Source organism: Lampetra planeri, chromosome 15, assembly GCF_965212315.1.
Source record: "Lampetra planeri chromosome 15, kcLamPlan1.2.h2, whole genome shotgun sequence".
Lineage (NCBI taxonomy): Eukaryota > Metazoa > Chordata > Hyperoartia > Petromyzontiformes > Petromyzontidae > Lampetra > Lampetra planeri.
Genome location: NC_136121.1, coordinates 7,629,304 through 7,657,207, shown reverse-complemented (window position 1 = coordinate 7,657,207; position 27,904 = coordinate 7,629,304). Strand labels below are relative to the sequence as shown.

Genomic DNA, 27,904 nt, shown 5'->3' with positions numbered 1-27,904 from the left:
GACCCATAGTGCAGTATCCAACTCTTATTGTGCACTATCTCTAGCCTATTTATCTATTAAGGGCCAGTGCCCGAAACGTCGACCATTCCAAGTAGTTTTCATGTCAAAAGCCACGGCGACAGCGCGGGTGGGTAGGGATGGGCGGGGCCTAGCGAAGGTAGGCGTTACCCACTGCCGCACGAGCGCTCTCATTGGTCGACGCAGCGCGCACGATCTCTCAGCGGTGGCCAATGGGAGCTGCGGGACGTCAACGTAGGCGGAGCCAAAGTGAAAATATATGCAAATTAGTTGTATAAGCTCCACCCCCTCTCCCGCGTTCACGCCGCGGGACCCGGGTTGTGGATCCGGGTTCGACTACGGTTCCGGTTCCGGCGGAACCGGAGTTGTACAAACACGTGGGTGGAGTCCACGTGGGTTCAGGCCACGTGGGTCACGAAGTAAACAAACACGCGGATTACAGCCCGAGGGTACAGCACGGGCACACACTGGGTCCCAAATTCTCCGCAGAATGTCAATGCCGCAAGGTTGAAATTCCACGTTCTCATGACGATGACAAGTCCATCTACAAAGAGCGCCAATTCTCATTCGGCAGAATGCGGCTTGAACTGTGCCGAGACCCGACGCCGGACGATATACTTCTGGTGGATATTGCAGATTCCCAGGATGATGACAGGTTTATCCACAGAAGCAATCGCTGTTGGTAATGCAGTGAGGAGGCTGAACGGCAAGATAATTGATGAGCGTCATCTTCGGTGGCGCCGAGTATGGAAATTTCACAATCCGATGGCGGTAGTGGAATTCTTCATTTGTATTGCAGGGACCGCGGTAACTTCGAGGACAACTATCGTTATTTGGGCGAGTAATTTCAACTGTCAGGATAGCAGTCAGAGTTGCATTGGCATCAACCAGTGTCGGAAAGTCACAACAGCGGGGATAAGTCCATCCATAGCGACCACTTCTTCCATTACACCGAGTGGCTTGAACAACGGCGATAACCCTCAGAGTGTACCATACATAATCGTGTGCTAAAGTAACGGAATGGTAAAAAAACACATTTAAAAACTGAGTCACCTTTGTCTCCCCAATTAAATACGCAGTGATAGTGTACATCATAAAATGCACGGCGTTTGTACTGCTGGTAAACAAAGGTCACCAGCAGACAGTATTACTAAGTGGTATTAAGGAACTGTATATTCTGCAGTTTAGTGGATAATTGCATTTAGTATGTACGTGCTAGTAATAGCATTCATGACGGAATGTTTTCATTGTACGTGTACACCTTAGCGATGTGTTTATTCACACTAAATTGTTAAACGTGCCTAGGTTATTGACCTTCGTGACTGTGCCCGGCTCTTATCCATAATGTATGACTCACATGTGGGTAGTTTCACAAATTAGGCAAGTTTTGAAGGTGTTTAGTAAGTCGATGGGTTTGACACGCGTTATCCCAGGCGTGGATGAAAAAGTGAGTTTGTCCGAGTGCGCCCGACACTGGCATTGAGTCTTTCTCGCGATGAGCAAGAAAGCTGCACAGGGTGAGCCGTATCGCAGTCGTAACTGGTTGACATGCTGTACAATGCCTCGAGTGATTGTATACAGACAGCTTAATGATTGCTTCACATCTACGACGTGTGCTGGCATGTGCGTCCTAAACCGCGGAGCTGCCCATGCATCACACAATACGTACATGACACAGCACGTATAATGTTACACGGGCATATCTTGTGAATAGTTTTATACCGCAGTAAATAAATGTACACATTGGGCTCAGGGATTCCAAGTCATCGATCCTCAATACAAATCCTCACCTTCGGCAACTGAAGAGTGGCAACGGGAACGAACCAAAGCAGCGAACACGTTCCGCAGACGCTCCACGTGTAGCATCCTCCGCTTACTCGAAACACTTCGATACTAAATGTCCCAAGATAATTTTACCAAAGCCATCAAGGCTATAAATAAGAACAAGTTTCTTCCACCATTGGCATCAATAGGCTCACGTGATTTAATTGTATCCAGTGCTTAAGAGCACGTTGCCGGCCCCTGATTGGCGGAGCCCGCAAAGCGCTCGAGCCGTCTCCACCAATCGCGGCGCGAGGAACGCGATGGCCCGTGCCCGTGCTGACTGCGAAATGTAAACGGAGCGCGAGAGAACCAAATCTCGCGAGACTCACGCAAGGTGAAGCACTGGCGAAGGCGGTCGAGCCGCGTCAAATCTCGCGAGATTCGCGAAGGAGGTGGAGCCGCGTCAAGTCTCGCGAGACTTTGGGGAGATTTTTTGAACGAACTTTTAAATGGCGGCGCGGTGCTCGGCCGCGGCGTCTCCACGGCAACGGAGAGCTCCTAAACCCTGAACCTTTCATACATATAAACGTGTAAACGCTATTCATCATCATCATAGTTAACAATTACAGGTGTTAGATAGGGGACGTCTTAAATCGTCGAGTATGGCGGCGTCTGGCGCGGTGAGTGAATCTGTGGAGAGACTCAAGAAGAAATACCTGGGCCAGGTGAGACCCGCGGAGCACACAGTTCCACACCACAGCTGAACCATACTTCACCACCCTGGTCACTGTGGGGGTGGTGGTGGTGAAGGGGGTGGTGGTGTAGAAGTTACAGCACAGCAGTGTGTTATTCTGTAGATACCCTCGGCCTAACGAACACTGCCCCCCCCCCGCTTGCTTTCTCCACCTGCTGTGTTAATGAAGCTTGTGTTGCCTCCGAAACGTCGTGATTTATTATTTTATTTCTATTATTTGTATTATTTCTGTTTATTATTTATTTTTCACCTACGTGACTTTACCGAAAAAACCTAAGAGTATGAATTCTTGCAGTCACAAAAGCTTCAAATCTAGAATTGCTGGTGGTCGCTCCACGCATGTCACCATCCAGTTTCAAATCCGCCCAGCGTCTGGCGAAATCGGACGAATTCGGGGTGATTTGGTCTGAGACGCGTGTCAATTTACAGCGCAGCGCTTTATTTAACACACGAGATATAGAGAGAGAGCTCGTTGATGGTAAATTTTGATGTCGCCACTGCTGTGGGAAGGGCCATGCCCATTCGTTATGGGCTCTCGTGGCCCTGCGATGCTGTTTCTTTGCTTTTATGGCTTTATTTTGGTGATTTTCGAAACGTTTTTTGGTTTGGCCATGTTTTGTTTGTTGTAGTACGGAGTTAGACCGATGGCCTTAATCTAAGTTGTCTTGTGGTTGTTGTTGTTGTTTGACTTGCATCGCACTGAGATTTGTGCACACAGCGTAGGTGTACGGTGCTTTTTCTGCAATATTTTGCTGTCTTTTCTTGGATTTTCTGTTTGCACATAGTCACATATTCACTTTAATATGTTTTCATGTTCATGTTTTTTTGTTTTTTGCGGTTGCACCCGATTCAAGAACTGAATGGTTCACAGGGCTATACCTAATCAATGAAACTTGAACAGTTCCTATGATCACTGTTTCATTGCTTTTATGGCTTTATTTTGGTGATTTTCGAAACGTTTTTTGGTTTGGCCATGTTTGTTTGTTATAGTACAGAGTTAGACTGATGGCCTTAATCTAAGTTGTCTTGTGGTTGTTGTTTGACTTGCATCCCACTGGAATTTGTGCACACAGCGTGGGTGTACGGTGCTTTTTCTGCAATATTTTGCTGTCTTTTCTTGGATTTTCTGTTTGCACAAAGTCACAGTCACTTTCAGATGTTGTCTTGTTCATGTTTTTTGTTTGTTGCGGTTGCACCCGATTCAAGGGCTATGCCTAATTAATGAACGTGAACTTGATGCCACCACATGGCCCATCTCACCTCGGCACATGAACTGATAAACGCTCCATCTCTGGGGTTGAAGTTTTCTCCAATGCGTTGCTCCTTCGCCACTCCGTCACTGGTCTCAGACGTCCATGTGCTGTCATCTTTTTTCGTTAGTGATGTGTCCAAGCCCAAATGCTGTTTCGTAACAATCATTGCCTCTAAAGTATTTGCTTTTCGTTCTCTATTTCCAAGCGTTCGTTTCTTCATGCTTTTGAGATGTTCTCGTTTGTTACCCTTTGTTAATTTATTCAATTTCCCGTTGTTAATTTTAGCTTATTGTAATGACTGTGGTGAGCGATTTTGAGACTGTTAATCCTATTTTATTCATTTATGTGTACAGTTTTTAGAAGACATTTTGTTAATATCACTGAATAATTTTGGTGAAAGTGTGTCTCCTTGTTTGAGATGTTTGAACAATCTGAGGTTAATTTCGTTATACTGTACAATTATGATCTTTTAACATGTATGACCTTTCAACATCCACATTGGAGCCCAATTAAATTAACTCCCAAATTGAGTACACACCTATGATAAAATAATAATTGACAGACATTTGTCAATCTACTAATAAAGGCCTCCATTTTCATGTCAGTACCATGTGGAAAATATGGGCATTCATCTTAGAAACTACAGTACTTAATGTAACGTAGCACAGTGCACTACTTTGATTCACATTTTTTTGTGTTTGGTTTGTGTCCTTCCCTTGATTAGTACATACTGGCTATGTACCGTGCGAAATAAGTTACGCATAATCTACGAATATTGAGCATTTGACATCAAGGTACTGATAGTTGAACACAAGATGTTGCTGTTGGACCTGTTGTAGACAGTTGATAAAGGCTGCTACAGTTGAAGTGAAGCAGTTCATCTTTACCGCCCTTTATATGGGCTCGTGGCGCCATTCACTGCGTCTTGTTTGTTTAAGAGTTGAGACTTAGAAGCCACGGCATTCTGGCCACTGTTTCTTTATTGTGCCCAAATCACAATTTTGAGAATCGCCAACCACCGTATGAATTCACAGTGAATTGCGGTGACAGCTCACTGGGTTAAATATTGCACTCGACTCTTAATGCGTGCTGGTTACTGTAAATTTCAAAATTACTTTCAATTGCAGCACATTGTTGTTGAACCTTATTACTAAATCTTGACTTAAAGCTTTCGTAACTGCAGGAATTCATATTCTTGGGTCTTTCGGCAAAGTCATGTAGATAGGTTAAAAGAAAATAAACTACGACGTTTCGATCGCAACACAAGTGACCGCGATCGAAACTTCTTAGTTTTTTGTTATTTTCTTTGAACCTATCTACGTGACTTTACCGAAAGACCCAAGAATATGAACCTTATTACTCTCCTTAATTTTCATGGCTCTATTTGAAGTAATAAAACTCGACGAGTTTTCACCTAATTAACTGAAGGATAGGGTATATATAATAACATCGCATTAAATCAAGGAATGTTTTCGGGAACTGACTGACCGTAAGCCTCACAATTATGGTGTTTCTGGATTTGTGTGCTGTTCCAGGACAGAGGAAACAATGTGAAACCCCCTAAACCACTGTGTGTTGGTGAGTCTGAAGGCTTTGTTGTGCACACACAAATAGCTTTGGTCACATTGATAAAAGGCAGAAGTAGATACGTGATCCACGTGATGCGATGTTGTGCGTTCCAGATAGCGTGGCCCAGGGCACTCTCCAGGAGCCAGGGGTGTCGGTGAAGTGTGGCGGAATAAGGCATGAAGAGCGGGCATTACAAGACCTTCATTCCCTCATAAAGATGCACACACGCCTGTACGTGTGTCCAGAGCCATCATTGGTTACTTTCCAGTCACAGTAACACCAACTTATACAGTACCTGAATGCTAATTGTGTTGTTTTTGGAAATCTATACGGCAGTAGATATTAGCACACTGTGATACAAACCTGGCGACTCGAGTTAAATTCTCGCTCACCACAAACATCAGTGGTGAATATCTTAGCTGTTGACTACCATGCATAAAACTGTTTGCTATAGGGGCTGTGTGGTCTGTGGTGAGCAGCAGAGAGCAATGCGGCAAAAGCCATTGCTGTACTATGTTCCCGAATCTGTGCTGATCGCCTTCACCTAGCCGCAATGACTAATGTGGTGAAGTATGGTCATATACCTTTCACAACCCAGCAGTGGATTAACAAAAAAGGGATATACATGCATATATTGTGTGTATGGATGCGTGATTGTGTGCCGTGCGTGTCACAGGCTTGATGGGGTTCCGGGCCACCGGTCGGCAGGTGGGGGGACCAGAGAGGCAACAAGTGGTGAAGGGGAGAGTGACGGGCAGCCAGCCCACAGCCGCATCACACACGATGCCTACACAGAGACTGGTAAGGGCGGCAGTCAATCAGCCTCACTTCAGACCATGTAGTCTGTCGTGGAGGGTGGCATCAGGCAGATAATATAAGATGTTGCAGAGATAGTGATGTACAAAGTACAAACAGTTGAAGCCACAACTTCTTATAGGGCAACACCTATAAATGTATCAACTCTGCCCACTTTTCAATAATGTGGCTACAATACAAGTAATGTATTTTTGCAACTGCAGTGTTGCAAAAGCGTCTGAGTGGAACATCACCTGTGAAATATTTGATCGGGTTATACAATATGGTTATTTATTTGAGTCAAGGGTGTCTGTAACGTACGTATGATACAGAGCTCTCTAATGTCAAGTGATTCTCCGTTCCTCGGTACACCGTTTGATTGATCCATTCTGTATGTGCACATTTTAATGATAATCTGCATTGACATGGTACCGTAATTCCAAAGTTTCGCATCTGTGTAATTCCAACACAGACGTGACGCTGACATCACAATTAGTCAAGACGGGACCTGGCTTCACGCACCCACCCGGCACGGACTCCCGTCTCACCTCGCCAAGCAGGGTCGCATCCAGACGCAACCGCCGCAAAAGCCAGAGCTGGGGGATTCGGCACACAAGGGCAAGGCGACCGAGACGGAGAGCAATCCACGGCAACCCCTGCTCAGAGGACCCTGTTTGCTCAAGCCACGTGTCGTGGGAATGTTCAGGTTTGACATTGGTGTTGTGCTGGTATGCATTGATGTGGATGCTTCAAGTTTAGTGGGGATGTATTCCTGTAATTGACTGACTTGGACGTGGGATAGGTGGATCACTTGAGGCTGGTGCCGTGTAGTTGACTTTGTGTTCTTCCTTCTTGTGTGTGACTTATAGGCACTCCCATTCCCCTCATAGTTCACTTAAAGTTTCCTACCCCTTACTTTTGTAGGAGACATCGATGAAGATGAGTACGACGATGTTGAAGATGACGCAGCCAGCGATGGTGTTGACAATGGTCTTGCTGAGAATGGCGAGGACAAGAGATGGGACAGTACCACGGAGTGGAAGAGGAAGGGGGCTGACTCTTCGCTGGGGGACCTGCGACACGTCTATGCAGAGCTTGAGGCCATCCACAGCAAACTGCAGGTTCCTTTTCACTGTCTCCTTGTGATTCCGTTCACCCTTCACTAAAACTGGTCGCCCTGGCGGTTGATTGCACCATTGGTTGGCAGGAAAGATGGTGTTGCTTTTGTGCTTAGCGACCTCCCCTATATGCTGGCGTTTGTTGCCTGTCTGTCTTGCAGCGGGAGAGTGCGGCGCTGGCGGAAAGGGCGGTGAGGGCTGCTGAGCGTGAGGGCCGTCTGGCGGCACGTGAGGAGGAGGTGGCAGTGCGGCACGGTGGCGCGCTGAACAAGCTGCGTGAGGTGCAGGCACAGGTGCAGGGCACGCTGCATGCTTTGCGACAGGTGGGTACACATGCAGGAGTTAGGCTTCGGGTGAGGTTTTACGTCGGTATACTAAAACTAAACAGTTGAAACTATTTTTACTTACCAGGTAAGGCCGGCTGAGCTATATAGCTCTTTTTCAGAAGCGACCTGGCCACAAATGATAGCTCAACGAAGTGGCTCATCATGTGGAAATTTATAGCAGCCAAATACTCTACTTAAATTGTCGAAGATATTCTCGCACACCATGGATGCCAAACTTGTTTATGCTTAGTTAAACAAATTAAGATTCATAATTATACAGACTATAGGGGACAGTACTGTTAGTGAGCACCTATTAGGCCAGCATGGCACAACTGGTCAGTCTTGCCTCCCTATTGCTGATTAGGTTTTTATTAATATACTGCATTTTCTACTCGTTTAAGTCTGAGTTGATGGAGAGGAAGCCAGGACAGGTTAAATGGGTTATCACATGCTTGTAATGTTATGTATGGCTGGGAATATAATTCTGGTCGCTAAGTGAGTAGCACAGTGTACTGACCACTGCTCCTCTAGAGACAACACACATACTTACATGGTTAAACTCTTGTCCAGCAACAATACATTACGTCGTCCACCCAGGCTCTGGCTGGATTATGCATATGCGTTACACACCCGTGTCTGACTGTCAAGGTGACAAACCTTTGGAAAGCTGCTCGTGAGCCGTTCGCTTTCCGTATCCCACAGCAACACGCTGCTGAGGTGCAGGAGCTGAGCGAAGCACTGAGAGAGAAATCCCGGGAGAATAAGCGAATAAAAGCCTCGTTTGACACACTGAAGGATATGAACGATTCCCTAAAGAAGCAGGTAAGTTTAACAGTAAAATGCTTGATACAGCTGTCGTGGCTGTGACGGTTCCACCTGAAGACGGAAGCTTGTGTTGCCTCCGAAACGTCGTGATTTTTATTTTATTTTACTTTTATTAATTTTAATGTTTTACCTACGTGACTTTACCGAAAAAACCTAAGAATAGTAAAATGCAATTAACATTTGATCCTTATGGCGGTACCCCGGGGTACCAAAATGGCCGAGACAATTAAATATTTTATTTTATTTCTGGGAGACTTTTTTTCCAGGGGTTTACTTAACTCCGCGACTGGGGGTACCAATCAATCCGAAATCAGTGCCACACTTCGCGATGTCGAAACACAGCAAGGACGATTGCGCTGAAACCCTGAACGCTCGTATGCACTATAGTGCATCGTGTACAGCTCGTCGAGATGAGTCGATTGCCGCATCGCCGACGATCAACAGACTAAAAATGACTGCATCACGGACATTATACGAGAGCCGGGGTACCGCCATAAGGTTCATTTTTTTCTCATAGATTTTTTTTTTAGAGTGCTGTTGTCTCTTAGATAGTCATCGTGGAAATAGTATTGTCTACATCCCCTGCAGAGACATTTATTTTTGTTGATTACGAATATTGTTGTAAAAGCAGTGGGTCAAGGCGGTTATGTCCATCTACTATTAACCCCAGCCACACATCAGTAAATGAATTAGCAGTTGTCTACAGTAAGGCCTTAAACCAGAGGTTGGCAAACCTGAGGCTCCAGAGCCGCATGCAGCTCTTTTAATGACTGCTTCGTGACGTTATTCATGTGCATTGTAGGTCTAGAAAATCTTATTTTTTTTACCGAATTCGAAACAAAGGCTCTTGTTATTTTGGTTGCTGATCCCTGCCTTACATTCCCCTTTATCAGGATCTGTTTTGGTTTTTATTGTGGAGGGAATATTGGTTTTAACATAGATTGTTTGGTTTTTAGATACTTAGATATGCGAGTAGTGTGTTATCAGGGGGTTTGTGGCCGATTTCAAAATAGCTTCAATACTGCCACCTCAACCCCTCTCTCTGTGTTGCCCCAGATGAGCGAGCTGACGGAGAAAAATAAGCGGCTGGAGACCCAGTCACACCGCGTGCAGCAGCGGTTGGAAAACCTGCAGGTAACAGCAGGCATCACAAATCAAGATATGCGAAGGAATTGCATTAAAGTATCAAAGCAAAATGTGGATTAATTTCACGTAACGGCTGGTAAGGAAATCTGAGCATCTTTTCCTGAATAATTGGAGCATCACTCCTTGCTGCGTTGTGTGCATTGCCTCTGGCACTATGTCCATCCACATTCACCATTGTGCCGTCACTGTTGGTGCATCCTGCAGCGGAAGTTTGACTTCCAGCATGCGCAAAAAGGACGGACTGTGCTCCTCACGCAGGCCCACAATGGCCAGTTGCGGAGAGCGTTGGAAAAGCCAGACAAACAGCCGCCACCGCAGCCTCACAAGGTCAAGGTAACCTGGAATGATGTCAACACAGTGCACTGACTGCCAAGTATGTAGCAATGAATCCCCACTGTGATTTGATAAATGTCACGATTTGTGGTTGTGATTAGATTCGAGAATCTGTTCTCTTTGGTCTCTTTGTTATGTTTCTTTTGTGTGATTTTTTTGGATTCTTGTACAGTTTTATTTATACCATAAACATGTAAATGTATACATTTTGCAGAAATTAGTATTCAGGAATATATAATTATCACAACATTGGATAGATGTGTTTTAAGTGTAACAATCAATTTGATCTATTAAACTGCATTATCACTTGCCTGTTGACTGCTCATGGCACCCTCTTTTTAAAGATTGTGCGTGTTATTCAGTTTGCTGCCAAGAGTGTCATTTACATGTAGAAGATGAACATGACTCGGGCATCTTTGTGTTTTTGCCGTGGGCTTTGGTCGCCAGCAGGCAAGTGTGGGGCTCTGTGAGCTTCTGGGGCTGCTGCTGTTGTGGGTGCCGGAACTGCACCCCTCACCAGACCCGAACGTCGCTCTCTCGCTGGAGAAATGCAGCAAGGTGGCGCCCACCTCCCATCAACACTGCATACCCTGATAATTAATTTACTGCTTCTAGTGATGGTGCCATGAGAAGGGGAAATCCTGCAAAATCACTCATTGTAGTCCCCCTGCCTCTTATTGCACATATATACATCTGCATTTGCTGGGGATCTGTCATTATTCACCATTTTCATAGAGATAAACACCTAACAATAAAGCCCTGAAGATAAAATACTTCAAGATTGTTAGAGATCATGGCATGATATTGAATTATAAGCTGCTGTAATTTTAGGGATCTGTGGTTTTAATGTTTAAAATATGTTTAATTTGTGTAGCCATCATCATGCTGTAATTCGCAAACATTCTCATTCATAACTGTGACATGTTAAAGCATTTGGAAGCTGACATCACTGAACTAGTTTCTGCATTTGTCTCTAGTCCACTCTATACAGTGCCATAGTGCACCTTTTCACATTCCCTACTATGGAAGTGTTTGTTATGTGGCAATTAATCTGATAATGTTTGGTCGTCAAAGTTAGAATATTCCAATTTAAGTGAAAATTAATTGTATTCGTGGTTGATTCATTTTATTTAACCAGGTGAGAACCCATACAATAGTGTAGTTTTTGTGCCGTCACCATGACGAGGCTGAGACCAACAGACTTGGTATGCTTAATCACCTTGATACTTTATCAGGAATAGTTTTAGCACAATACAAATAATACGTTTCTTTCATATATCTATGTGAATATGAAAATGAGTAGAGTTGCTTCACTCTTTAAGCGGATAGGAACAATACTTAGTGGTCTAGCAAGATATTGCCTTCTCATGTCAACACTATAGAAAGCTCATGTCAATGACTTTACAAAAGCATTACTATCTGAGACAGTGACAGCATGTCCCCTCATGACAAAGGGAAGATATACAAAAAATATATATACATACGACTGCTTGTGTTTTACCCTGTATGTTTGACCGTGTAAAGACTGCTGTAGAGATTAAGTCGTCATAGAGTGTGCCGTTTACATTTCAAGGGTTATGATTTTTTTATATTCTTGGAGTTTCCAAACAAAAGGGAGCATCAACAAAACACCAGAACAAATATTAAAGTAAATACGGAAGTCTAGTAAATCTGTGCCAATGGGTGAGCTGCCTTGAAGGATACATACACATCGAGGTCCTTCAGTCATCATGGGGAAAAGGCTACAGCGGCAGCTTTGTTAAAATGAGAGCGGGATCCATAATGTGATGCATTCGTCACTGCGATAACCATTGCTTGCTTTCAATGATTACTACGAGTCGCTTATTATTTGCACTGCTTTAATCACTGCCTGCTTACGACTGACTGTTGGCTAGTTAATTGCTGCACCATTAACCGTTGTAAACACGAGTTTATATTAATTGTTGTCACGGACTGCTGCACGTTATTTTTTTGAACCACGGCCTGCTGCACAAATTACTGCTTTACCACTGACTCCGGGCTCACTACCATAATTACAGGTAGTCCCCGACTTACGATGGTCCGACTTACGATATTTCGATCTTACGATGGCGATAGCGGAATTGTAAAATATTTTACATTTCGCGCGGCAGGCAAACGCAGCAGCGTACGAGGTACGATACTGTACGTTGGGACGCTGCCGGGATGTACTGTACGCATATAGTTTATACAGTACGGTACTGTAAATTGCTCTGTTTTGCTAAATTATCACCATTCTTTAAGACTCCTAGGTAGGCTAGGTCATATTTTCGACTTACGATATTCTTGACTTATGATGGGGTCGTCGTAACGCATCTCCATCGTAAGTCGGGGACTACCTGTACTACCCTATGTTGAGCTTGAAACATTCTCTGCTGCCCATCCAATTGTTGCACCTTTATTTACTGCCGTACTATCTGCTGCACCTCCAACTGCTGCCTCACTAACCGCCACCCTCTTGCTGACTGTAGGCCCTGCCACTGGTCGTGGAGCAGCTCTCCGTGCCATCCGTGAGCAAGAGGCTGCAGCTGCCACTCGTCAATTTTGTGCTCTGGGCTTTGGGCCGCATGGATGGGACCTCACAGGTAGCGTGCACTCTCCATGGCACTACCTCTGTCTTTTATCCCTATCACCATGACTTCCGTCAGGATTCCCCTACGCCTGTGCATGTGCTGTCTCGTCTCCTCGTGGCTCCAGCACACGACACTAACCGCGACGTACCGGCGCCTGGGAGAGGAGCTGTTCAAGCCGGGCGGGAGCACGCGTGGAGCAGAAGGGTCGGCTGAGTCGTCGCCCGAGCCCAAGCCCCATATGGGGGGCAGCTTCTTTAGGAGCTCGGAGCCCGAGGTTCGACTGCTCTCCTCGCTCGTCATCCTCCGCACCCTCTCGCAAGGTGTGAACCAATTTCAACGAGAGCCCAGAGCACTTATACAACCGCAGCAATAACCCCATACTTACAGTACCCTGACCCCTAATACAATTCAATACAATTTGGATATATCTCATGGTGCTGAGCAAATAGGGAGAATGTGCATATCTTGGTAGCATGTTGAACAGAGGGTCTTTTGTGAGTTTTTTTTCAAAGGGTAAAAAAGGTAGGAAAAGATACTGCGGCATGAAGAAAGACGAGACAACAGTGAGGTGAGAATTAAGACATGTCATGGAAGGTCTTGAGCGAAGACTTGAATGTGGGAAGCGTTTGGACATTGCCAACAGTTAAGGAGAGGGTGTTGAGGGTAACTGGGGCAGCAGAGATGGTGGCCTTCATTTGAAAAAGTTGTATGGAGGTTTTGATAAGGTCTTGATTTCTGGAATAGAGAGGATGGAGTGGAGTTGAGATGAGAGGGGGATAGGTCGGTGGGGATAGTACATTGGAAAATCTTAATGACAGGAATACTAGCTGTTGCCCTAGCATTAACACTAACCCCAATCGTAGTCTTAATGTATCATGGCATTTACTACAAGGAGCTGCTATGATATAATGATCAGGACACTGAATCAGAATCTTTATTTAGACTGGAGGAATCTGAGTTATGAAACTCTTTTTCACAGATGTCCAGTGTAGGCATGTCAGCAAGTTACAACAAACTGAATGCATAGATCACCCGTTCTTCTGGATCAATAATTGAAACAATTGCCAATGTTTCTTAAATCCACCCACCTCTGTCCACCCAGCAGTATAAATATGTATACACTCAATCAGCGGGGGGTCACATGTGGTGGGCTAAAGTGTGGGGTACACCCTCATTCAATACGTGCAAGAGTAGACCAAATACCATCCGGAGTTTGCGCTAGTAGAGGCAGTTCTGCCAGCAGTTGCATGAGCAAGCAATTGCATTGGCTGCCCTTTTTTTACGTTTTTAACAACCACATTTTAATAAAGCTATTCAAAATACTTAACTTTAAAACCTTAACCATACCAATATCCCTTACCTCAACCTTAAATATTATCTTTATAAAATGGCAAATGACTGGAACTGTATAACAACCCACAGCTTACTCGGAGAGTGTGTGATGTGTGCGGGTGTCCACAGTGGACGTGTTGGCACAGGTGCTGGACAGCGTATGCTCAGACCTGCAGAGTGAGCAGAGCAAGCGGCTTTTTGTGAGGCACGGCGGCGTAGCGGTGGTCACGGCGCTGCTGACGTCGCCCTGCAGGGGGCTCCTGGGGGACGCTGTGGGCGTCCTACTGCTGCTAGCGATGAGCACAGATTCCGGTACAGCACATCCCCCCCCCCTCCCGTTGTACACGGCCGCCCAGCCACAGTCTTGAGTCAAAGGAAGAAGCAACACCTAAAAAACACATTCTTATCTTGTAGTTATTAAACATGTAATTAAGTCACGATTGTGATGCATTTAAAAAATATAATGTGAATCCTTTTGCTTGGTCTTATTTGCATAAGACAAGTATGAAGTTTGGTTCATGAGAAAGGGCTGTAAATGTAGATGCTCATACGTGTGCTGGTGCACGTCTGCGTGTTCAGGCTGTGTGGAGGAGTTCCTGGCGGCGTGCAGCACAGAGGTGTGGTTCCGCTCGTGCTCTCAGCTGCTGCGCACGCCACATCTTGACCCGCTAATTCCAGAGAAGATGAGTGTCATCTTGCAGAAGCTCTCCAAGATCAAGTACGACCCATAACGGGGGTCGGACTGCATAGCACACTGTCAGGGGTTGAAGCAGGATTCCAACCAGTGTGCCCTCAACTTGAAGGACACACTACATAGCATAGAGCGCTCATTTTCAGTTAGTGCTCTTTGACGGAAGTGTATGAATTAAACAGACAATATTTCTATAACATCTTGTTTGTAACATTCAGATGCATACACAGTCACTTCAGTCAAAGAATAATGACATTTATTTGTCCAGGAATGCCTCCTGGAGTCTCAAGAATTTATCTCCATGGTCCTCGATTGTATGTTGAACGTATTTCGCAGTGTACGTAGCCAACTGCTAATTGGATGTGTGGGGGAAGGACAATAAACTAACACACAAAAAACAATTCGAAACAAATGAGTTTTCAATCTAGATTTAAAAGTGCATAAAAAAGATTTAGATGTTTAACCAAATATTTGAGGAGTTTTACATGTCAGAGAAAACCCGAGTGCCACTGGGTCCTGCCCCCCCCCCCGCCATAAATTAGGAAATTGTCATGCTCTGGAAACATCAGCACTGGGGAGACGATGGTGGCTGGGTGTGTGTTTGGCCAAACCACCTTCCCATAGCCTATGCCAACGTTGGTAGATGCTTGCTAACATCACTTGCCACAAGTGTATGAAAGATAAATGGAGTATCTATCATAATCTATTTGTTAGGCCGTATAATTTTGCCAAATGTGTCAGAGATCCTCCACCACACATAGCAAAACCAATTAAATTGTGACATGTAAAAATATTTAACATGTCCATTATTGTTTCAGCTCACCGGTAAGTTGAAGAACAATTATCACATTTAGCAAATCGATATGTTTAACTTGCAACTATGCTAATCATATTGAGCACAAGATCCAGTAAGAATAAAATCCAGGATATCAAAATAACTTGTTCAATTGAGCTGGCTGCTTAAATATGTATCCGTGTGCTTTTGTGCAGGACTAACCGGCGCCTGTTCGAGGCATGCTCCCTTCACATCCAGCTGCAAGAGATGCTGCGCACAGCCGAGCCACATCAGGTGTTTCTGACTGTCAACCTGCGCTCCACCCTGCACCAGCTAGATGTATTCCGGGGAACCTGCACCTGAGGGTCCCATGCCTCACTGCTCGACGAATGGGATGGAGGGATAGGAGTCCACCTGATGGTGCCGTCTGCTTTATCTGTAAGCACATGGTGAGCTTACCATTAAAATGCACTCCCCTGGACAGCCAACCTCCTGATCAGTTTGTACCAAGTCAGGCATTTTTTTTCGATTGCAGTACTGTAATTTGTATAGACTTGCCACAGCATGCAGTCTGTATGTAGAACTTCTTTCACACCGTACGTAGCCAAGCATGCTAAGCGGAGGCTCCGATGATGTAGAGTGGATGTTAATTATTCTAACATCATTTAACGTGTCGGAGGCAGTCTAAATCCCAAGTATGGAAATTACATGCATCCGAGTTGGGAATTTTACTTGTTCTTCCACGTATGTATTTTTTTACAATGAAGACAATCTCCAACATCTAATTTTTCTAAATAAAGGATGTGCTATATCAGTTCTGACTGGTACAATGTTTTAAGTGTGAAGTCAATCCCAGTCAAGGCTGCGGTGCATGCACAATGTTGATGTTATGGCGACTAGTTTTCAAAGACAAGGTGTGGTGCCACACGGGTGATCCAGTGCTTTAGAAGCAAAGGTTTGTGAATAATGCAGATTTGTGAACACTTGAAACCTCCTTTGCTGCGTGGTGACCAGATTACAGTAAATGGGTTGTTGAATTCATCTATCTAGACCAGGGGTCCTCAAACTACGGCCCGCGGGCCACATGCGGCCCGCTGAGGACATTTATCCGGCCCATGGTCACTAATTGGGCTGCGCTTGTGAGCACTAATTGGGCTGCGCTGGTGAGCACTAATTGGGCTGCGCTGGTGAGCACTCATTGGGCTGCGGTGGCGAGCACTGATTTGGCTGCGCTGGTGAGCACTGATTGAGCTGCGGCGGTGGGCACTCATTGTGCCCACCGCACTGCGATCTGTGAACAAAACTGCAGGTGTAATTAACTTTTTAATGGCACCCGCACCAGTGTGAGCCTGGGGTAAAAGCGGAGTTCCCCCAATCAGACTGCATTGATGGGCAGTGCAGTCTGTATGTCTCTGTGTGGGCAAAGTTATTGCTGGTATATTGTTTTGTAGCGCTGTATATATATTGGTATTTTACTAATAGCAATTTTGACTCCCTAGGAAACAATGATGTCAAGAAAGAGAAAAATTGACTCGGAGTGTAGGATATTCAAAGAACAGTGGACTTATGATTACTTTTTCATGCAGTACAAGAAAAGAGCTGTGTGTCTGATATGCCAGAATATAGTGTCTGTGTTCAAATAATACAATTTACGTCGACACTATGAAACTCAACATAAAGATAAATATGATTGTTTGGTCGGAGACGTGAGAAAAGATAAAATATTTAAACTGAAAAATACATTAACTCAGCAAAATACTTTTGTGAAGCAGAAGCAGCTAAATATTTCATCACTGCGAGCAAGTTTTCAAGTTGCCAAGCTAATAGCGTGCACTGGCAGACCATTCGTGGAGGGAGAATTTGTTAAAGAATGCCTTCTTTCTGTTGCCAAAGAGATGTGTCCAGAGAAGGCCGATTTATTTAGTACAGTGAGTCTTTCAGGACCTACAATTACACGGAGGATTGAAGAAATGGGAGACAATTTGCATCAGCATTTGCAAAACTCCACAAAAAAACTTTCCTATTTTTCCTTGGCACTCGACGAAAGCAATGATGTTCGTGATTCTGCACAACTTTTAATTTTTATTCGTGGGAGGAATGACTATTTCGAATTCACAGAAGAGCTTGCTGCATTGCAAAGCATCAAAGGAACAACTACAGGAGAGGATATCTATGAAAAGGTTTGCCAAACTGTGAATGGTTTGGAGCTGAACTGGGCTAAACTAGCCAGTGTGACAACTGATGGTGCTCCTAGCATGGTGGGGTCTAAGAAATTAGTAATTGCTCGCATTAACCAAGAGATGGACAAACATAACCATTCTCATCCAATAGCCATACACTGCCTCATCCACCAACAAGCGCTGTGTAGTAAATCACTGAAGTGGGACTCTGTTATGAAAATTGTGGTATCTTGTGTTAACTTCATTAGAGCTCATGCACTAAACCACAGACAATTTCAGGAATTTCTGTCTGAGCTAAATGTTGACTATGAAGATGTTCTGTACCACACAGAAGTCCGTTGGCCGAGTCGAGGGAGAGTTTTGAAACGTTTCTATGACTTACTTCCACAGATTACAGCTTTTCTGCTTTCAAAAAACCAAGAAGTACCAGAGCTCAATGATGCAGAATGGAAATGGCACCTTGCCTTTCTGACAGATGTAACAGAGCTACTCAACAGTTTCAATGTGCAACTTCAAGGAAAGGGGAAGCTCATCTGTGATATGCAATCACATGTCAAAGCATTTGAAGTAAAATTAGGCCTCCTCATCAAACAAGTGAAGGAGGAAAACTTCTGCCATCTCCCCACAACTCAAAATCTGTTAGCTGAAAAACCATTGGTTGCATTCCCAAAAAAAACATGTGTGGATTCACTGGAAAAATTGCAAAAGGAGTTCCAATTTAGATTTAAAGAGCTTCATCTCCATGAACAGGACATACAGCTTTTCCGTAACCCATTTTCTATTGACATTGAAAATGTGGATACAATTTACCAAATGGAACTGGCTGAACTGCAGAATTGTGACTCTGAAAGACGCATTCAAGTCAAGCAGCCTTCATAATTTCTATGCATCTCTCCCCTCTGAGACATATCCTCATCTCAGGAACCATGCACTCAAAATGGCAACCATCTTTGGCAGCACAAGTCTGTGAACAGACTTTTTCCAGAATGAAACATTTGAAATCTCCAACCAGATCTAGACTAACGGATGCACACTTGCATCACTTGTTACGACTAGCAGTGACAAATATGGAACCGGACATTGACCATCTCATTAGCCAAAAGCAGGCCCATAGTTCCCATTGAAATACTGGCAAGTTTGTTGATTTAACTTTACTTGTTCTTCATTTTAAATATTGTATTTTTCCCGTTTTGTTTCTTCACTTCAAAATAAGATATATGCAGTGTGCATAGGAATTTGTTCATAGTTTTTTTTAACTATAGTCCGGCCCTCCAACGGTCTGAGGGACAGTGAACTGGCCCCCTGTTTAAAAAGTTTGAGGACCCCTGATCTAGACACTTGTTTGTGGTAGAGTACTATTTAATTTTATATTCATGAAAAAGGGATCTGATACTACATTCTAATAAGCACGGTTTTCTCCAGGTACTCATTTCCTCCCGTGCACATAAAAATGGAATTGGCCAATATTCCAATGCAGGACATTATAAAAGACCTACAAATTCCTTTAGTTACCCAAAAGTCTATAAAAAGACACCAGCACACTTGTGTACAAAAACAACCTTTATTTTTTTCACGATAAAACATGTTATTTCATCCAGGCTGTAAAAACATCAATCCTCCACGACACGCTTTGCCTTATCCTGTAATTGTATCAGGCGAGCGAGCTTCTGATGTTGTCAGGTATCTTTCTACACAGGCAAAGGTGAAGCCGTTGTTTGACAAAAGAAGTAAGTTGACATTTTACTTGCAGTGTGGCTGTTTTCGAAGACCAACTACAGCAGAACCTCGATTGTCCAATATGCAGTTGGACGCCCAAGGAAATGACCCCAACATACAAGTTTATCTTGTTGGCCACCCAGTGGCTCACATCAGGTGTGCAGTCATTACTTTCCCTCGGTTCAATGCACAATTCTATGATACACCCAAATTGTGAGCTAATGGGGAAAAATAACCCGGTGTAAGGTCCCATTTAATGGCCAATAGATCAGGCAATGTGACCCTACTGCTTATACCGGTCTTTTTTTTAGGAGTATGCAAATTTATTTAATGTTAGCAGCCCTAACCATAACCATGTGTCCATCAGGAAGTAAACACCTGATATTTAAAAATGTCTACTCAGGCCTCATCCTGGGACTTCGTCTCCTTCCATTAATGCAAACAGCCTTCTGACTAATCCTATTGGAGTGGCTTATGTAGTAAATAAAGGTTATGTGCTTACATTTGTTCTTTAAGGGTGCAATGAAAACACACCTCAACTACAAAACATGCTTTTACTCCAACCTACAGCATTTTTATGGGTACAATGCACTGAATGTGTCCTGTGAGCTATGAACATGACATGTCAATGCAGAAAAACCTGAGCTAGAACGCATTTTTCCACAGTGCAAAGGGTTCAGTTTCTTCTTTCATCAATGTCTGAAACCGTGAAATGCACTCTTTGGCGCTGAAGCTGACAAAAAAGTTTACTTACACGGGTCAGCCTATTAAGTCCACGTATCTGATCGCCGCCCACCCCCTTCGACTAACAGTATCAGAGGTTCTGTAAAATTAAAACTATGACCTGGCCAAATGGTAGATGGTTCAGGTGGTAGAGGCGGTCACATCTCAGCTGATGATTTGTCTTAATTTACTCCTGAAGGTTTGTCCTCGAAGACCAAAGTGCATATTTACTTAAACCCAACATTGCAACTGTGTGGCTTCTTTAAGGGAGGTGAAAGAAAATGAAAACAAAACAGAAAAAACGAAAGTAATAATTGCAATAACACTTTTGTTAATATGCACAAATTGCAACATTTTTCTTAAAAATAAAAAAGTAGTTTGACCGTATGAGACGCCTTTCCTGACGCCACCACTGTTCATTAGTGCGCGTGGTTTACACAGTTCATTGAGACGGCTCGCAGGTACTCAACAGGGACAGCTTTCCCACTGGGTGAAGGACACGATGCTAGCCGGTGACTTGAAATAGACATGATTTATGTTGTGAAGCAGGTGGTGATGGGCCTGAGGGGGCAGATCGGATACACTTTGGTAGTTTTTTGGAACGGTATGGTGTGTTGGAGAGTTAAATGTTAGGTTAGAGAATAGTTTGTCAAGTGAGAAGCAGAAGGGTATGTAAATATAAATTTTTAAGTGAATGGTTCATTGGTGTGGAACATGAATAGAAGTATGGTTTTGCTTGGACAGCTAGCTGGAGTTTGACTGAGGGTGAGCTCCGACGTTGTGTAGTGTTCTAATGAAGACGGTGGTTTTCAAAGTAGGAAAACGGTCTGGAAAGTAGGTGATCGAGTTGGCGAGTGAGTCGAGACTGTGTTTGGTCCTCAGAAGATGGTGAGCAGGGCAAAGACACCGTAGAGTAGGGCACATGGGTAGGCGACCAGCAGCTGTTGGCCCTGCATTGCCAAGGCTGAGATGAAGAGCTTTGAGGCCGATAGGCTACACCAGCCAATAATCACGGCTGCTAACACCACACCCACCGTACCCCTGCACACAGCACAGACACGCAAAGTACAAAACAAGACATCGGCTCAATTTAGATTTTAGTGACCTATGATTAAACCAGGTTCTCAAATATAGTGAGTTTCGACTCCAAAAAACCCATCACATTAAATTTGGTTCTGCACTCATTTTGAATTCTAGCGTTGTCATGCCATAAACATTTACTGTGCAAGGCTGGTTGAGAAAGTGCTGTTCCCTGCTGTATAAACCAGAGGTCACTTGAAGGGATGTCAGAGGTAGCCAAAGGCAGAGTTTGACTTGTATATTTGGGGCGGGCAGGGTTTTGCTTTGTCCCTCACATTCGGAATTGTAGGCACATGTAATTTTATTTTTTATATCTTAATTGTAAACTACTGAAAACAAATTAATAAATGCGTACAGTTTAGGGGGGGGCATTGCCCCCTCCTGTCCCCCCCCCAATCTCCACTAATGGAGGAAGCTTTGTGGTACATGCTTCCATGGGCTGGTTTAAAACAAACGTGCTTTTCTGTCAGAGGTCCGAATAGACACGGTTATGACACCATTGGCACAATTGAGATAAAAGGGGGTAAAAACACCCGCTAAAATAACAAAAATCACGTCTATAATTATTACAACCAGCTGAATGTCAGGAAAGTCCAAGCAATAACTATAACTACCTCATTGTATGTTTGACAAATAATGTTTTTCAAGGTTGAAATACTTACACCTTAAAGAGTCTATATATATATTTAGATTCAGTACTTTTCAAACTCCAGTCCTCATGACCCCCCATGGTATAGTTTTCTGTGATTGCCATTCTGTTAAATTTAAATGCAAATCACGCTGCTACATATTGCAGGCACGTCATGCTTGGCAATCAAGAAAAGCTGCGCAAGAGGGGGTCTCGAGGATGAGTGTGTTTTGGGATAACACTCAGGAAAACATTCTAGTTGATGAGGCGGTATAAAATCCAGTAGGCATATAACAATACATCAATTAACATCTATTATGCTCCTGACACATGCGTGAAAGAATGCATATTTTTTATAATATTAAAAGGTTTACTTTCAGCTAATGGAACAACTTAGACAGGAAACAAAGAAGAGAGTTTTGAATCATGACCCTGAATCGTTGCAAGTCATCAAATCGCAGGGGAGGCCAAACGTTGAATGCTGGGTATTCAGTATTTCAGACTGGAGACCTGGCCTGGTGTTGTAAGTGTATCTGAGAGGGGGCATGCAGCGGACCACTCACTTGAGCGAGAAGAGGATGGCGCAGCCTGAGAGCAGCACCATGGGCAAGAGGCAGTAGCCAAGCACGCTGGCCACGCAGCCAAATGACACCCCCGTCATGCTCATGAGGTTCAGCAGAGAGAAGACGGCCAGGCAGCCGATGGCACTGATGCCGTACACATAGCCAAACTGCACCTTGCCAGCCTGTGACAGCACCACCGCACACACGGGTCCAGAACCAAAAAAAGCATTTACACATTGTCGGAATTCTCATTGTCTACATGTTACGTTTTTTTTCTTGTGGGCCAGCGGAGCTGTCTCATTGCAGTGCATTACAGAAAGATTAACTTAAAAACCGAGCAAATGGACACCCTAACAGATCCAATTCCTTGTTTGTTTTACGATTATATGTTTGAGGCATTATGAATAAGCTAAAATATTATTTTTCTATCTACGTGACTTTACCGAAAGACCCAAAGAGTATAAAATATTAGCTAACCCCGATTTACAGGAGGAAACCAAATAAACCACAATGCTGGTGATCAGATATTTCAATTCTGTACATTTTGGTGGAGTTTAAGGTGCATTTTGTATTGCAGTACATGGTCTATGGGCCCCATTACAGTTTTGGTGAATGTTGCTTTTTGCGCAATTTTTGACAAAACATCCCAATGTCTGTTAATGGGAAAAATCACAAGGCAAAGTGCTTTAGCCTTCATGTCGAAATATGAATGTGGCACTATCATAGAAAAACCTTGAATTCCACGTCTATGCATTTCAAGGCACTCTGCTGGAATAGTAGTCTTCTTAGGAATCGTCTCTAATTATGAGGGTTATCTGAGCAGATGTGCATCATGAGTGGAATGGCGAGTGTTCCCACCAGCAGCAATGTGGCCCCGAAGGCGAGGCAGAAGACCACGGGCCCCGCCATGTCCGTCTCGTTCACTATGCTGCCATCGGCGATCTTGAGCGGGTTCAGTACTGTCAACGTCTTCTGCCAGATGTGGTCAAAGTTTATTCCCAGCTCTAGAGTCGCAGGTGTAGGGGTCAAGTGGGAAGAAGCCAATCAGACAAAACCTCTGAAGAAAAACATATGTGACTACCCGACTTGGCAGAAGAAGAGGTGGGGCCATGTGGTGCGATCGGACATGGTGGCCCGAGGAGCAGAAAGACAGGGCAGCATGGAGAAGCTTGGCAAGGATAGCAGACCCCACATTGAGTGTAACAATCGGGTGGGAGAAGAAGACTACCCGACTTGGCCAGTGGTCGGGTGCATAACAGCTTCAGAGTAAAATACAATCCCAAAAAAATATCTTTAATCTTTCTTTTTAAACACATCGGCTGTTTCCAGGGCTTGGGAACGTTAGTTTTATGCTTCGTTAAAGATAATTTTGTTTATAAATAAAGGAATTATCATGATGGTAAAGCACACGCTATAACAATTCTAGAATTGTGAAACTCTCAAATGTGATGTGGGCAAATGGCAGTAAAGAAAATGGGTCCATTGTCTGTGTTGACCTCTGAGTGTTATCCTCTCATATGCTTCATTATTCTGAGTATTGGAAGTTTTCTCTTACATGAAATGAAGCACTTGTTAAAGATTATTTTGTTTATAAATAAAGGAATGATCAAACTTCATATCGCAGGACCACCCCCTGAAAAATTATCTTGACACTCAGATTTTTCTGGATATGGAAATTATATTATTATTTATGTATCTGAAGTATGTCTGCTTAAAAATGGTCGTCAATCGTTCGATGTTGAAACTGACTCCAAGAATTGCTTCCCTGATTCTTGAGCTTCTTTTGAGGGGAGTTATGTCAATGTCGGGCTCTACACCTATGATGCAATGAGGATTTCCAGGTTAATTAAAGAACAATTACATTTAAATATATATAACAGCTTGAGCTATTTCACATGCATATGTAGTGCCACAGCGCCGCCTGCTGTCCAGCAGCGGCAACAGTTGGCTCACACGCCGTCGAGCATAGACACGGCAGGGCTGAGGAACTGGGGCAAGGGTCATGGAAGACCTCATCGGAAGGCCCCTGGAACGCTCTAGTGGGTTCCAGAAGGGAGGCGCGGCCAGGGCGGAGCCAGGCCGCGCCGAGTAGACTAAAGCCAGGGGAGAGCGAGAGCTCGGGGCTGCCGGTTCGTGGAGTGAACTCTTTTCTTCATCGCTGCCGCCTTCGCCCGATAATTGCGTGGTTGGACAGTAGTTGGCTGTCACCGTCGACGCCGTCCATGCAAAGCGGTCAGGGTTGTGTCTAGGCCGGGCTGTACGGGAACGTGGTCGAGAGAGGGGGTGATCCGTGTGAATGAGAATGGCCGGAGTTGGTGTAATGGAAATAAAGAGAAGGTGCCTCCTGCAACTACCTCATCTCCGACACACAGAGGACACTACACATGTAACAACTCACCCCTGTCATCCTTTAATGAATTGTAAGAATTTGGAGTCATTAAAAAACTATTGTCTCATTCACACCATATGATTTGCATATTCTAGCTATTCTCATTTGTCCTGTCTACTTCACACCATGAGCCCAAAATAAAATCTGCTTTAATTGGCATACATTGTAAGAAATAATTTATTTTGTACGTGACTTACAGGTATCTTAAGGATAAGTATCAATGATAATGGGTGAATTAATGATGAATTATATTTCCAATCCCAGCTGTGTAAGAGGGCCTCACCTTCGAGGAGAGGTGGCTCGTCGTCGAAGCTGCTGCCATATGTGTTTTGTAGGGGCGCAGGTGCCGTGTATGGCTGTGCCGGCTGGAAGATCTGCCCTGCGTACGCCTGCTGGGATGGGGGAACGTATCCCGTTGGAGGCGCGTATGCGTACGCGCCAGGGGGAACACTGCAATGCACACAGCACCCACCGGCTGAAAGATTGCACACGAGCACTGCACCTCGCCACTTTCCTATATTTTGCATTATACAGCGTCACCAACCTTGACTGGCCAACATTGTGAAGTATGGTCAAACAACACCAAACAACACGGTAGCACTTCACCTGCCCAACCAAATTAGAATAATAATTGTCACGTGACAAGCAAAACTGATCTTTTTTTCTCAGCCACCTTAATTGTTTTTCTAATTGTGTAATTATCATGATCACAGTGTATAGCAGATATACATATAAATACACTTCACAAACGGTTTATCCCACAATGTCCAGTGAAGTGAATATATATATAATTATATTCTATGATTCATGGTGTTACTGTTATTGCGAATTGCGACCCAACATCAGCGGGTTAATGGCAAAGAGCAGGCTCAGGCATTGCATTAGTACAGTAATCGTGAGAAGCCATGTTTTTCATTTTAACTGAATAACGCTAAGGTGTTTGCTACTGTGTGGTTCACCAAACGTGTGGTACACCCCTGGTGTATCACACCTTGAGTGGGACACTTAAGGCTGCTGCCACTATACCACCGCACCACATGGGTTCATGCCAATCCAGCCCAGCAAAGCAGCTCAGGAAGCTTTAGGTTATTTTTCCAGTGCAGAACCAAAGCTGTCCCACTGAAGTCACATGCAACGATTAATCCCGCCTCTTGTCCTGCTTGGTCCCGAGACAGATTTCAATGTATTTGAGGTCAGAGTTTCACAGTTTGGTTCTGACACAGCTCAGCAAACAGCCAGTGAAAAACTACTCATTGTGAGAGCCCCACGCTGGCACGAATATGCCAGTGGAAAATGGGTATGAGAGTAAATGCTGCTGCAGGGAGGATGAGTACATGGTGGAGCTGTGGTCACGCACCCAGTCTCATACTGGTTTCCACCCTGGGCGTAGTTGAAGGACTGGCCCTGGTCCTCGTAGCTGTACTCGGAGTTGTAGAAGTCCGTGGCGATGTGCTCTGGCTTGCCGAAGTTGGACATTTTTAGTCTTCGTCTTGTTGCCTTGGAAAGAAAATTGGTTGTTAGAAATATGCAATACATTAGGTAAATGTAAATCCTCGTGTCAATCCACTACTGGATTAAGGTCTCCCAACACTTTGTCGGTCATGAGTGTTTGTTTGAGTGCACCTCACGCTGGGTAAGTGCAGGTTGGTGGAGGAAGGGGAGGTAAGAGATCGGCCACCGCTCCATCTCCACCACACATTCGATGCATATCAACACGTGTTATTTTCCGACACGAGCCGCTTCATTCATATTACTTCAAATCACTTTGTGATTAAATTGGCTGTAATGCTATCCGCTCCCATTAATTCATAACTTTTCTTTAATCGTGTCACACGAACAATTGTAATTAGTCAATGTCAGTTATTGTAATGTTACTACAGTAAGCTGTAATCGCTAACTCACCCTGGTTCCTCATCACCAGATGTTCAGCCACAAATCAACAAACCGTGTCACCTTCATTTCCTTTTGTGGCCCTGTCACCAAAGCTGGACCCTTCCACATTCCCATGGCGCGAACTATCTATAGGGCACCAAACTCGGATTAAAATGGATAGCAGCTACTCGCCTCGGTTTACTCTCAACTAAGGGATGTAAGAAATTAGGAATATATTTAATGGTGAGTTTTAAATACAGTAAAACAAGGCGAGCCACGATGTCACCTTGCATATGTCACGAGTGTAATACAATACAGGACCTAATTAGGCGCTGCTACTGAGACGTCAGTGGTGCACAAACACAAACACACTCAACACATTCTTTATAGCGCATCGTGTGGTGTGGAGGGCCAACATCCGAAATGTCACCTTCTTTAGTTAGTGCGTTGCCCTATAAAGGCCACGGTGTTATTGACGAATGCGTCGGGAGTTTACCACAGAGCGCACGGACAGCTGCAAGCCTCGCTTCTCACGTCACAAACTCCTTCTTCAACCAACATCTCGCGTCGTACGCCTCGTGAAACGTGTGGCCGCCGGTCCGACCGGGCCCGGCACGGCGGCCTGGCACGGCTCGGTCCAGGTCGCCCTCCCTCCGCCCCGAGCCACGTAGGCAAATTCCCGCTAGGCGAACCCCCCTCCTCCTCCTCTCTCTCGGATCCCACGCTTGCCCTGTGCCAGGGGGGGCCCCAACTACCCGCACAGTCGCCGCCGGCTGCCGGGAGGCCGCGGAGACGAGGCAGAGGCCCTCACCTGCTGCGGTCGTACCGGAGACGTTGGACGACGCCGCGGCCCTTCTCGACTCGGCTCGCTGGAAGCGAAGAGCCGCCGTTGTCACGCGAAATGACGTCACGCGAAACGGAGAAATGACGTCACGCGAAATGGTGGAATGACATCACGGACCGCGCTTCCGCTGCTTGGAAAAGTGACGTCATCCGTGAGGGGCGTTACAGTGCGAGTTGTCTCTGGTGGAGGGCAATCAGTTTCAAAGACAACGTTTATATTAACAGAACATGTTTTGTTTGCACGGTCACCATAAGTACCATGTGTGGTTAATGCAGTTAGTTGATTCCTTGCGAAAGGAATCTATTTGGTGTTTGAACATCTTAACACCTGTTTTATTGCCAAAAAGGGTCAACATTCTTATTTATTTTGTATACTTTTGATACTGGCAAAAAGGTCACCTGATATGCGAAAGTGTTACTGACAAATACTCGGGTGACCCTGCGTTGCCGAGCATAAATATGATCGGCGACGTTTCGGGAAACGGCCCTTATTCACGTCCTATGACTTGAGCATATTGGCACAAGACAAAGAGGAAAGTGGAAACAAATGACGAGCTGTGCAGTGGACGCCTGCTGGCTGTATCTGCCACATGGATAGTTTCAGTTTTCAGTTTCAGTTT

The 27,904-nt window shown here is 44.6% G+C and overlaps 2 protein-coding genes across 4 annotated transcripts; one reads left to right on the top strand and one right to left on the bottom strand.

Moving 5' to 3' along the window:
* Positions 1 to 2,079: 2,079 nt before the first annotated feature.
* CCDC138 (coiled-coil domain containing 138) lies at positions 2,080 to 16,104 on the top strand. 2 transcript variants are annotated; one of them, XM_078600927.1, is made up of 16 exons: positions 2,080 to 2,507; positions 5,325 to 5,367; positions 5,472 to 5,589; positions 6,035 to 6,159; positions 6,626 to 6,859; positions 7,078 to 7,274; positions 7,433 to 7,594; positions 8,300 to 8,419; positions 9,479 to 9,556; positions 9,773 to 9,901; positions 10,352 to 10,459; positions 12,391 to 12,504; positions 12,617 to 12,812; positions 13,954 to 14,136; positions 14,404 to 14,542; positions 15,506 to 16,104. In XM_078600927.1, exons 1-16 carry the CDS (start codon positions 2,445 to 2,447, stop codon positions 15,651 to 15,653), a joined length of 2,157 nt encoding a protein of 718 aa, XP_078457053.1. In that variant the 5' UTR covers positions 2,080 to 2,444; the 3' UTR covers positions 15,654 to 16,104. The 2 variants fall into 2 exon arrangements, with proteins under 2 accessions (XP_078457053.1, XP_078457052.1); XM_078600926.1 differs by having other exon boundaries at positions 2,081 to 2,507; positions 10,349 to 10,459.
* Positions 16,105 to 19,017: 2,913 nt separating this feature from the next.
* On the bottom strand, positions 19,018 to 27,364 carry YIPF5 (Yip1 domain family member 5). Of its 2 annotated transcripts, none has more exons than XM_078600938.1 (6): positions 27,253 to 27,364; positions 25,927 to 26,066; positions 24,853 to 25,019; positions 23,039 to 23,184; positions 22,181 to 22,362; positions 19,018 to 20,950 (listed from the first exon to the last, which is right to left on the bottom strand). In XM_078600938.1, the coding sequence occupies exons 2-6, from the start codon at positions 26,043 to 26,045 to the stop codon at positions 20,788 to 20,790; spliced, it is 777 nt and encodes a 258-aa protein (XP_078457064.1). In that variant the 5' UTR covers positions 26,046 to 26,066; positions 27,253 to 27,364; the 3' UTR covers positions 19,018 to 20,787. The 2 variants fall into 2 exon arrangements, with proteins under 2 accessions (XP_078457064.1, XP_078457065.1); XM_078600939.1 differs by having other exon boundaries at positions 27,268 to 27,361.
* Positions 27,365 to 27,904: the final 540 nt, after the last annotated feature.

Bases quoted from the DNA above. Each gene is read 5' to 3' on its own strand.
- CCDC138 (XM_078600926.1), top strand. From the start codon at position 2,445: ATGGCGGCGTCTGGCGCGGTGAGTGAATCTGTGGAGAGACTCAAGAAG. The intron at 9,902-10,348 runs GTAACCTGGAAT...TTTGGTCGCCAG, and splicing joins CGCAGCCTCACAAGGTCAAG to CAGGCAAGTGTGGGGCTCTG. The intron at 10,460-12,390 runs GTGGCGCCCACC...TGCTGACTGTAG, and splicing joins CGCTGGAGAAATGCAGCAAG to GCCCTGCCACTGGTCGTGGA.
- YIPF5 (XM_078600938.1), bottom strand. From the start codon at position 26,045: ATGTCCAACTTCGGCAAGCCAGAGCACATCGCCACGGACTTCTACAAC. The intron at 25,020-25,926 runs GTGCGTGACCAC...TGTGCATTGCAG, and splicing joins GGAAACCAGTATGAGACTGG to TGTTCCCCCTGGCGCGTACG. The intron at 20,951-22,180 runs GTGAGTGGTCCG...TGCTGTGTGCAG, and splicing joins GCCATCCTCTTCTCGCTCAA to GGGTACGGTGGGTGTGGTGT.